The sequence below is a fragment of the Myodes glareolus genome, chromosome 10, assembly GCF_982192425.1.
Source record: "Myodes glareolus chromosome 10, mMyoGla1.1, whole genome shotgun sequence".
Taxonomy (NCBI): Eukaryota; Metazoa; Chordata; class Mammalia; order Rodentia; family Cricetidae; genus Myodes; species Myodes glareolus.
Window position 1 is genome coordinate 34,085,439 of NC_142035.1, and position 12,411 is coordinate 34,097,849.

The 12,411-nt window shown below is 41.0% G+C and overlaps 1 protein-coding gene across 5 annotated transcripts in view; it reads left to right on the forward strand.

Moving 5' to 3' along the window:
• The window catches only part of Dzank1 (double zinc ribbon and ankyrin repeat domains 1), a 52,631-nt gene that overhangs the window by 942 nt on the left and 39,278 nt on the right, over positions 1–12,411 (forward strand). For all 5 annotated transcript variants that reach the window (XR_007236061.3, XM_048455498.3, XM_048455499.3 and 2 more), the window contains exons 2-3: positions 611–727; positions 2,574–2,727. Coding sequence is in view for 4 of the 5 variants with exons in the window: in XM_048455498.3 (XP_048311455.3) it covers positions 619–727; positions 2,574–2,727 (263 nt within the window). In the remaining variant the exon portion in view is untranslated. The remainder of the gene's footprint in view (positions 1–610; positions 728–2,573; positions 2,728–12,411) is intronic.

Below are 12,411 nucleotides of genomic sequence, written 5' to 3' on the forward strand. Positions count from 1 at the left end.
ACAGAATAGGAATAGAGCGAATAGGAATCTTGTGTTTGTTGATTTATATCCATGTCAACTTCCTTTCTATTGAGAATTCATGCTCTGCAGTCTTTGCAGTTTTCAGATACGCAATATACTGCAACGGCAAAGGGAAGACTGTGGGCTTAGAACTCCCTTTAAAAGTTGACTCTAAATAAATAATTCATGCTATATGCAAAGTTCCTTGTTCCCTTTATGTAATGAGTTGCCTTGAAGTCAGGAGAATGAGTGTGTGTGTTTGCACTAACCGAAGGCAGTGAAGAGTGAGGGATCTTGAAGGAACCGAGGTCAGAATATTAGCGTTGATTCAATTAATCTGCCCATTCCAAGCAGCTCCTGTCTCCCGTCGAATTCCTCTGTGTGCCTTTCTGAGAGGGAAAGCATGTACGTGACAACCCGACAGCAGAAATGCAGCTGAGATGCCGTAATCATTTCATTTATTAAATGGGCATTACCAGTAGGTGGCGTATTAATGATGTTCTCTTCAGGTTTTACTGGCTTGCTGCATTAAAAAAAAAAGGTACTCTGTAGTCTTTGTGTTCAGATACAGGTTCATGATGGAATTCTTAATTTAATTTCTTTATATAAGGAGAAAACATGACTGCTGGCTCAGTGTGTGCCCCTCAGATCATACCACTGCGAGTGCCTCAGCCTGGAAAAGCCAACCATGAGATTGATACCAATACTCTTTTGGAAATGAAATCTGGTAGGAATCATATGCATTTTGAATTACTTAAAATAGCATTGTCATGCCCTGTATTCATGTGTTGCTGATTTATATCTTTGTATGTTTTCTATTATCTACCACCTGGAGCCACTGTGAGGGTTAAGTGAGTTGCTGTATACGGGTATATATTCGTTGGCATATTGAGTTGGTATATGTGAGGTACACAAGATTTATCTTATAATAAAATAAATCTTAGCCCAGTGGTGGTGACAGTGATGCTTGCCTTTAATCCCAGCACTTGGAAGGCAGGTGAATCTCTGAATTTGAGGCCAGCCTGATCTACAGAGCAAGTTCCAGAACAGTCAAGGCTGTTCAGAGAAACAGAGAAACCCTGTCTCGAGAAAACAAACAAAAACAAATAAGTAAATAAATCTTAACTATTACAGAAACAAGGTATTATTAGTAATATTTAATATTGGTATTCAATATTAAAGCTGTTTATATTCATATAAATAATCTATGTAAAGAAATTTTATAAATAAGACATATGAATAAATATTTGTGTTAAAAAGCTTTTAGATTTTAATTACATATTTAATTTTGATAGTTTAAACGTATAAAAAGTATTTATCTGCATTTGTAGTGCTGCCTTCAGGCTCCCTAGTCCAAGATTTCTAAGAATAAGATGCATGTTATACTATGACCTCTTTTATCTGAAAGACTAACATGTTTAATGGTGTAACAAAAGGGCTTATAACTCTTAGAAGACTATTATTGGAATGTGATAATATAGATGTGGTTCTATATTCTCTAATGTTTAAATGTCAAATAAATAAAGAGATCCCATTGTTAAATACTAAAGAGAATAATAATCCAATGGTCATGCCTTTATGCCAACACTGGGGAGGCCAAGATAGGAGAACTGTAAATTTGAGGCTAACCTGTGCTACCTTTAGAGAGATTGAAATAGAGATAATTGGATATATAGATAAACATATATGCATATATATGTATGCACACACACATATATACATATACATAGAGAGAGAGAGGGAAGGGGGAAATGAAAGAAGAAAGAGTGTTTGATTTAACAACAGAGAAGTCGTGAATATGACCAAGGTCTTGGGTTCAGTTTCCATTGCTGCAAAATTAACATATAAGAAATGAATGAAAGAAAAATACTAAGTGGGTTTTTTTCATGTGCAGAATCTAGGTTTTTTTCTTTAAAGACTTGAAAGTTTGGAGGAGGGACCTTTGGGAGGAGGAAAGGGAGTAATGGAGCACAGTGTTCAAGGTTATGGACCGTGTACTCAGACCAGCAGAAGTTAACCACATTTTATAAGCATATAGCTCAACAAATTTTGCACATATTAAGATGTTCAAATCTACTGCCATTTCAACTTGGAAGTCATTAGTCATTTTTCTTAACTAAATCATTTTCTTTTTCCTACTCCCATTTTCTTTCTCAAGAATATTTTTATTTTATGCATATGGGTGTTTGGTCCACATGTATACCTGTGTACCACATGCCTGCCTAGTACCTACTGAGGCCAGAAGAGGGCATTGGATACCTTGCTACAGGAGTTACAGAGTTGTGAACCACTATGTGAGCACTGGAAATCTTTTGTTATTTAGCAAGTTTATTAATCGCTCAGGGACTCAGTTGCCATCTCTAAAATGGGTACAGTGTAGGACCTACCTCATCCAGTAATGTTAACGAATACATGAAGTGAGCTCATTCATGCAAAACTCTGTGTTGGCACAGACAACAGGATCATTATTCACTTACTCCGTGTGCATGTCTCTTTGTTTTTAACAGATTATTGTCACACAGGGACTTGTTATTTCAGTGTTAATTATGGTTATCCTGTTTTGGATTTTTCAGACACCCCAGATGTCAACATTTATTACACCCTGGATGGCAGCAAGCCTGACTTCCTAAAGAAAGTTGGTTCTGGTGAAAATAATACATTTAAGTATGTAAAGCCTATTACTCTGCCTGATGGGAAAATACAAGTTAAAGCTGTTGCCGTCTCTAAGTAAGTTGAGAACGTGGTAGGCAAATAAGCATGGTATTATTATATATATTTGTTTGTTATTTTTGTTTCTCTATTTAGCCCTGACTGTCCTGGAACTCTCTCTCTCTCTCTCTCTGTAGACCAGTCTGGCCTTGAACTCAGAGATCCACCTGCTTCTGCTTCCTGAGTGCTGGGATTAAAGGCATGGGCCACCATTCCCAGCTACATTATATTCTAATCTTATTTATTTCTTTTTAGGAGAATCAATGTGTTAGAAGGACATTAAAGAAAAAGTTATGCTAATTTTAGTACCTATATTATTGGCATTTTATTGAGGTATAAAGTCCATAAATCATAAGTATATAACTCAATAAATGTTGCATATATTAATAATTTTTTATTTCAAATTCTACCCTGGAGTTCTGGGAGGAAAATCTTTCTAAAGAGCTTCCTTTGGCTCTAAGGAAAGTGCTGTTTGGTGGATGGTTCTTTTATTCTCTGGGATGTGATGTCATTCTTTGTTTCATTTTGTATTGACTTAATTGCTGTTCAAAGCTATTGCCATTTCAACCTGGAGGTCATTAGCCACTTTCTTTTTCCTAAATCCTTCTTTTCCTACTCCCATTTCTTTCTTAAGAATATTTATGTATGTATGTATTTTGGCTTTTTGAGACAAAATTTCTCTGTGTAACAGTCCTAACTGTCTTGAAAATCACTTTGTAGACTAGGCTGGCCTCAGACTCACAGATCCTTGCCTCTGCCTCCCTGAGTGCTGGGATTAAAGGCGTGAGTTACCATAACTAGCCTTGATTAATTTTTATTGATAATTTTTTTAACATTTACTTATTTACTGGGGAGAAGGTTTCCCATCAAAGTATAGAAGGAATGAAGGAACACAGTTGCATGAGAAGGGCAAAGAACTTGGGAACGTGTCAGGAAGGGGAGGGTGTTGTCAAGGATTGGTGGCCTACTCTGACGTCAAATCCCAGGGTCCACTCACCCTCTGCTTCTTTAAAAGCCTCCTGTGGTCAACAGTGTCCTGCCCCACCATCGTACTTTATCATGCATTGGCAGCGACTGGGCAGTTTGCCCTTCTCCACACTGACCTCACATAGGGCTCACAATAGATTAAGCCAAGCAGGAACGAAAACTGTCTGGAACTAAGGTTGGTGTCCTGTGACAAAGGACTAGATGTGAACAAGCATTTACTCACCACACATGGGGAACAAAACACAGACCAAAGTAAAGATGCTACCAAAGCACAACTTGATGTATAACTTGATGGTTTTATTGGGTTACTTGCAAGAACATGAGTGTGTGCGGTAGGGAGCTTGCAAGAACAGAAATGACTCAAAGACAGCACCAAACGCCCACCTAGGGTGGGTGACAGCCCGTGAAAGTTGGAGCCCTGGAGCACACTTTACAACCAACTTGCAGGCAGCTTGATATGTCAGAGAATGTCTTCCAGGCAGCTCCGCTGGCCTCTGCCTTTTCCAGGTGGTTTAGCCAGTCTGAGCCTCTTTTAGGCAGCTCTGCTTGTCTGAGAGCATCTCCCAGCAGTCCTTACTTCTTACATAAGCTTGGGGAAGGAGGGGCCTACTAGTTCATTTGGGGCACTTCTGAAGCTCCCGAGTTCTTTACTTCTGAGTTTTTACCAGGTGCCCTGCAGGATGGAATGTTTCTCCTCCCTTTAGAACATCCTAAGTCTCAACAAGCTTCCCTCCAAGAGAGAATGTTGCATCTCAGAGGAACTTGCTACACAATTCTACTGTGAGCTTTCAGTGCAAGTGTTTGGGAGCTCAGATTCCTCTGAGAATAATATTTTCTTCAGTAGACTCATGAAGGATCCCCAGTTTTTGCAACCAAGGTTGATAAAGCAAATATAAGTAGGTAATCAGAATAGCACACAGTGCTCCCCATCTGTAGCTCCTTGTAATATACATACATATATATACATATATATGTATACACATATATATAGTCTAACATATTAAATCTGCATTTTAAAGATATACATATAAACAATGTAGATACATATCTATATATACCTGGAGGCCATAAAACTTGTTGTATACAGACCCTGTTCAGGAGGCAATGCAGTGGAGAGATCCGAGTGCCGTGTGCACAGGCAGCAAAGGCAGGGAGAAAACTCTAGAATTAGCTGAGTGTAGAAAGAAAACAGGACTTGGAAACCAGTAGTTACTTTTGTGTTACAATGACCAAAATACCTGAAAACACTTGGAAAAGGAGGATTTACTTGGACTCGGTTTCACAGGTGTCAGCCCAATCAAGATGGGAAAGAGAAGATCACCTTATGGCCATCAGAGAGCAAAGAAAAAGAACACAGGAACGGACCAGGGCACCCGGTAGACTTGCCTCCGGGTGACCTGCTTATTCCAGTCAGTCAGGCACCTCCTGCCTTTTGCTTTTCCCCAATAATTCCATCATATTATAAATTCATCAAGGAATGATCTACCGATTGAGTCAAAACACAGCATTCAGACATCCCCAAAGTGTGCCTTACTAATCTTTTAGGCCTTTCTCAATCCAATTAAGTTGACAAGATTATCACTACAGAGATTTGAAGATTTTAATCCTACTTAATCATTTAGTCAGTGTGACCTTAATTATGTGGCTCTCCGACTTTCCTTTATTTGTTAGTCCTCGTTTCTGAGTTACTAGAATTTCAGAGTTGATTTAACTCTTAGAATTCAAGAGTTTGTGTCTGGGTGAATAAAATGTGCCTGTAACCCCAGCTGTGGTAGCAGAAGACAAAGGCAGGTCTCAGGGGCTCATTGGTCACCAACATAGCTGAATCGGTGAACCCTGGGTTCAGTGAGAGACTCTTCTAAAGAACGAAGTGGAGGCCATACTTGGTGGTTCACACCTTTAATCTCTGCACTTGGGGGCAGAGGCATGTGGATCTCTACGTTTGGGGCTAGCCTGGTCTACAGAGCAAGTCCCAAGACAGTCAAGGTTCTACAGGGAAGTCTTGTCTCAAGAAACTATAAACAAGTAACTAGATAGATAGATAGATAGATTGGAGAGCTGGGGACAGTGGTTTAATGATAAAGATGCTGCTTGTGGTACAAGCATGCTGAGTGATGATCTCAGTTCAATCTCCAGAATCAAAAGCTGAGTGCCATGCTACACATCTGTAATCCCAGTACTCCTGCAGTGAGATGGAAGGCAGAGATAGGTGAATTGGCCAGAAGCTTGCAGGCCAAATAAGCTGAAATAACAGGGGCGAACCTTCCTCAGAACAAGGTGGAAGGAGAGAACCACCTTCTGAAAGTTGTCTGCTGACCTCTTCGTGCATGCCGTGTCTCCCCACCCCTTATGATGTATGCATTTACGCACACACAGTAAATAAAATAAATGGAGATTGATGAAGGAAGACACCTGATACCCATCTCTAGCTTCCACATACTTGCACACACATACATGTACACCCATATCCACACATGCATGTACCACCACATGAACATGTACATATACCATGTTGCCATTAGGAGTATTTCTTGTGACTAGAATCTAGTGCAGTGGTTCTCAGCCTTTCTACTGCTGCACCCTTTAATACAGTTCCTCAAGTTGTGGTGGCCTCCCAACGTTATAATTATGTTATCACTACTTCATACCTGTAGTTTTGCTACTGTTATGAGTTATAAGGTAAATATATGATACGCAAGATAACAGATATGTGACCCCCATGGGGTCATGACCCACAGGTTGAGAACCACTGATCTAGTGGTTAATGGGGAGAGTTACAGCTTGTCATTTTATAATGTAGAGGATAGCCCCTATGGAAAAGAATTATGTAGCCTCACACTTCAGTAGTTTTCAGTAGGCTGAGAAAACTCAACCCAAACTAAATTGTGACTTCCCATTAATCCATCTTGGTAATTTGCTTGTAGTCATTCAGAAAATTCTGATTTGTAGTGCTCATGATTGAACTCAGGCCTTGCATGTAGGAAGACATGCTGTGAACTGTGCTACACCCCAGCTCTTTAATTCTGATATTTCATTGAAAGGATAGTATTTGTAGAGCAAAAGGTACCCAGAGATGGCTTTTATGCAGGGTATAATTTATGTTGGTGCATGCATATTTAAGGTTGCTATCCTGAGCCCTAATAGAAGTATATGTGCATTTTAAATGCATTTTAGGCTCTGAGTGAGATTTATAACTCTAACCTCAAACCTAATCCTTTTGTGGGTGAGGGAGGGCTATTCTTGGGTTGAAAGCCTTCTACCTACCATGAACCGTAAGCTGGTCTGTGGGCTGCTCTAGGCTGAATAGAGTGGGCACATGCCTTATCTGGGTATCCAAGGACGTGGCCATCTGTGGTAAGGAGATAACCTAGGCCTTAAAGGAGTGGAACATGTGGCTAAGAACCAGGATGGCATCAGGGTGGGGTCTGAAGTGCACCTTCAGGAACCTTAGAGAAGTGTGCTGATAAGGACAGCTGAGGGGGATGCAGTAGTTCCTGGATAAATCATCTTATGTGCATCAGACAGCTGCAGCTTCGGTCTTACACGTTAAATGCTTCTCCAACATTTAATCTACTGTGAGTCCTTCCAGTCACTGAACATGGAAATATTCACGAAGCACAGAAAGCCAAATGTGTGGTTATGTCAACACTGTCACTCAGATAGTGATTATTTAGATGAATTCCATATTTTTGAGAATTTTTTACTTTCTAAAATACAGTTTTAAACCTCTATATTGTGTTAGGTATTTATCAACTGTATTAAAGTTGATGTTTATATATTTATGATTTTACATAAAGAATCTTAAGCCTTTGGGGACATTTATTTGTTTAGACTTTATAAACCTTTTTTAAGGAATGTATAAAATCTGAGAAATTACAAAATTGCAAGTAAAACATATCAAAGATCAGTCTGAAAACCGACAAGAGCACGCAAACAAAGGACGCAAAGAAAAGTAGGCAATTGAAGAGCATAAGTGGTGAGCGCTGGGCAGATCGCCAGAATCACACCCACGAGGCACTGTCATATAAAGAAAATTATCAGGAAGCTGTGCTCCACTGTGAGCTTTCCGAGCAAGTGAGTCAGCGTGACAGTTAAAACAACCCATGATGCTCCCAGCAGGATGATGATACAACAGCAGTTCTGCCTGCCCCAACATCCGCTTCTCCCTTCCCTAATAATGGCACCTGTGACTTTTAGCCTAATAGTATTTCCTAATCGTCCTTGATTGGTACGGGTATGTCCCAGGCTATGGCTCATGGATATATGTAGAAATGACACGTGAAACTTTCAGAGTTTGTCTTTAAAGGGAAGCAGGATGGGTTCTGCTTCCCACTGTGGGTGTCAGCCACGTTGGATCATGAGAACAAGTGCATTGTGCTAGGGATGGGAGAACAGTGAGATGGAAAGTGGTCCCCATGACATCTGCATCCCTTACTTTCTTAGTACTGTGATTAAAAACACCTGGAAAAAGCAACCCAAGGAAGGAAGGATGTCTTTGGCTCACAGTTTGAAGGTATGGGCCATCCTAGGAACTGAATTCATGGTGACAGGATCGTGAGATGGCAGGTCACATTGCATCTACAGTCAGGAAGCAGAGTGGAGCTCACTTTTTCTCTTTTTTGAAGTGCGGGACCCCAGCCCACTCCAGGATGGATCTTCTCACCTCATTTAACCCAATATAGGAAATCCTCCACAGACATGCCCAGAGGCTTGTCTCCTAAATGAATTTAGACCCTATCAAGTCAACCATCAGCATTAACCATTATAACGTCTCAACTTGACTCTATACCCTCTGTCTTAGCCAGTGTTCTCTGGTTGTGAAGGAATATCATGAGTAAGGAAAAGAAAGCAATTGGGAGCTTCCTTATAGTTGAGAGGTTTAGTTTGTTAATATCGTGGTGGGAAGCAGGAAGACATTGGAGCAGTAGCTGACAACAACACCTTGATCTATAGGTGAGAGAGAGAGAGAGAGAGAGAGAGAGAGAGAGAGAGAGAGAGAGAGAGAGAGAGATTGAGATTCTGTGTTTGGCATGTTTTGAACCCTCAAAACCCACCTGCAGTGACACATTTTTTCCAACAAAGTCACATCATCTAATTCTTTCAAATTGTGCCACTCCCTGATGACAAAATCTGTGAGCCTTTGGGACCATTCTCTTTCAACACCCCCCCCCACACACACAGACACACACCATTTTTGGACTGCTCACACACTTGTTGATTCTGGTTTGTTTGTTTTTACGTCATTACTTTTGTTCCAGTTATTGTTGTCAACCCATATCCTAACATACAGAGGAACACCTCAAGCAAGTATCTACAGAGAATATGATGAGATGTGATCAGATGGACCACAAGAAGACAGTAATTGTCATTGATATGTGGAGAAATCAGAACCCTTACGTAATGTCCTTGAGAATGTAAACTGTGAGAGTAGGAGAAGGGAGAGACTGGCCCAAGAACAAGCATTTGTGAAAGAAGTCATCCAGCCCCAATCCGATGGTACCACATGAGCATCCACATGAGAGCCCCCTGGCTGCCATCGGTTTACCAGGGACCGGGGTTTGAGGCTCCATCTTCTGGGTGGTTATCTGTGCAGCAGTAGATACATGTGACTCAAATGACCATAAGCTAAGGAAACACTGTGGAAATTGGGACTCTTTTCTGATTGAAAGTTTAATGAATTAGCAAGAATAGAAAGAACAAAACAGAATTTTCATTAATACTTCACTTATGTAGGAGATGTTTAATCTTTCAAAGGATTGCCCCTAGATTTGACTTTTTCATCTTCCTCTGAGCATCTAATAGCAAGTATTGTTTCTGTGCATAAATTGCTCCATTGTGTTCAATAGTAACTATGTAGCTGTGTTTCACATCTTCCTCAACTGTACGGTTCACAGTAAAACATAATCCACTCAGATGCAAAGAGCCTTTCATTAAAGCGAACAGTAGTCAAATCCACGGCACTGAATGCTAGAGGCCCAAGAATTCCAAGTGTGGAGTATCTACTGGCACGGGCCTTGTATTTATATTATTTGTGCTGATTAGTTTTGAGGTGTGTGTGTGTGTGTGTGTGTGTGTGTGTGTGTGTGTGAACTTGACAGTCATCTGGGAAAAGGGAACCTCAACTGAGAAAGTAACTCCATCATACTAACCTGTAGGCAAGTCTAGGTGTGTGAGGGCCCAGCCCTCTGCTGGGGATATCACCCCTGAACTTGTGGTCTTTGGTTGTATGAGAAAGGCGGGTGAACATGCTGTGGGAAGCAAGCCAGTAGGCAGCACTCCTCCACAGTCTGCTTCAATTCTTGCCTTTAGGTTTCTGACTTCAGTTGCAGCCCTGGATTCCCTCAGTGACGGGTGTAAGCTGTAAGCCAAATGAACTCATTCCTCCCCCAGGTTGTTTTGGTCTTGGAGTTTTATTTATCACAGCTGTAGGGAACTAAAGCAGGACACAAGAGCTGTCAAATCCCTCGTGCTAAATGCTTGAGGCCCAAGGATCGCAAGTGTTGGGTGTTCACCCACACAAACCTTGTATTTATCTGTATTATTAAAACTACAACAATAGAAATGAAAGCTACTTTACTTTTAAAAAGGAACTTAAGAATGAGATTATTAAACATTATAAATGCTTAAGTACATTTTGAATATAAATAGTGTGTATTTTGTGTCTGTCCAGAATTCTGGTCTTAGAGAAAAAGACTGGTGATAATTTCAAAGAAGATGCTTCATAGCTGGTCCATTTTAAAAACAACTGTGATCCTTTGAAGAAATCACTTTGGCCTTTTTATCAGAGATTTCTGTTGGCCTTTTATTCATAAACTATCTGTTGTTTATAGCCTCACAGTATAGATTGTGTTTATTTTTTTAAAAAAACAATACTTTTGAGACAGTGGTAATGTCATGTACCTTTAATCCTGGCACTTTGGGAGGCAGAAACAGGGTGATCTCTGTGAGTTCAAGACCAGCCTGGTCTATATAGCAAGTTCCAGGACAGCTAGGACTGTTACAAAGAGAAACCCTGTTGATTGAGTTTTCTGTCTTGCCTGGTTCCTGCAGTCGAAAAAAAAAATCACACAGAGGTCTACATTAACTGTAAACTGATTGGCCCATTAGCTCAGGCTTCTTATTAACTCTTATAACTTATATTAGCCCATTATTCTTGTCTGTGTTAACCACATGGCTCAGTACCTTTTTCAGCGAGGCAGTCACATCTTGCTTGCTCTGTGGCTGAGTCAGGACTGCGACCCAAGCTTTCCTCTTCCCAGAATTCTCCTGTTCTCATTGACTCACCTCTACTTCCTGCCTGGCTACTGACCAATCAGCGTATATTTAAAATATAATTGACAGATACAGACCATTGTCCCACACCAAAACCCAGTCTCAAAACAAACAAAAAGCCTTTTGATTTATTTTTATTTTATGTGCATGAGTCTTTTGTTTGTTTATCACATGCATACAGTGCTCCTGGAGGCCAGAGGAGGGAGTCAGATCCTCTGGAGCTGCTTTTATAGACAGTTGTAAATCACCATATGGGTGCTTGGAATCTAATTTGAGTCCTTTGGAAGAGCATCCAGCGCTCTTGAACTTGCAGTTATCTACCTCTATGCCTGGCTTTCCAGGAATGGTTTTGAAGATCCAGAGCAGACTTAGAAGGAAGATACAAGATGCCAACCACTTTCCTGAGCTTGGGCTCTGTGCCGCTGAGGCCAGGATTCTGAGAGCTCCAGCCACTGCAGGGAGGCAGGCAGGGTGGCAAGGAGTGCTGCACACTGGCCTGAGGCTCCGTGAACAGCACCAGGCTGGGGCAGAGGACAGGAATCACCGCTGAAGACCGACACCACCCCACCTGTAACATGAGGGCCAGCTTGTTGGGGTTTCTGTCCTGCCCGGTACCCCAACAGCCGGCAAATCCCAAACAGAAATTACACACAGGACTCCATAAGGTTATAAACTGATTGGCCCATTAGGTCAGGCTTCTTGTTAACTCTTATAACTTATGTTACCCCATTATCCTTATCTATGTTAGCACATGGCTCCGTACCTTTCTCAGCTGGGCAGGTTACATGCTGCCTCTTCAGTGGTCTGCACAGGAATGGTGAGGGAGCTCTGCTTCCAGAATACTCCCAGTCTCTTTGCTCCACCCCTACTTCCTGTCTGGCTTTCCCGCCTATACTGCCTGCCTGGCCAATCAGCGTTTTATTAAAATGATTGACAGAATACAGACAATTCTCCCGCATCACCCACCCTTCGCCCCTAACTCTCACCTCTCACGGTCTCCTTAGCTGAAAGTATATTTTAATTTTTCCAACTTAAAAGGTAACAAACTTAGCAGCTACATTAAATAATTTAAGCATCATCTTGACTGCTAGCCACCTTTTCCTGTGCTGGGTCCAGGGGGGTTGCGCAAAGATGGGGACAGACCACCAAAGTCTAATAAACCAGAAGCAAACTTTATTCCAGAACCCAGAACCCAGGAAAAAATTTAAAAAAATAAAATAAAAAAAATCTCCATGGGGCACAAAAAGCATATCAGCTAGCTGAGACCACAGCCAGAGATGGTTTGTGTAAGGCTGTGGCAGAGGCTGGTTTCTGAACCCATCTTTTTATAGTAGGGACACCAAGCATAGGTCTGAATAAAGGAATTTTTACAATCTCAAGATAAAACTCAGATACAGATTGCCTTACTTTACAATCTCCATTAACAGAGTTTTTTAGTTAAAC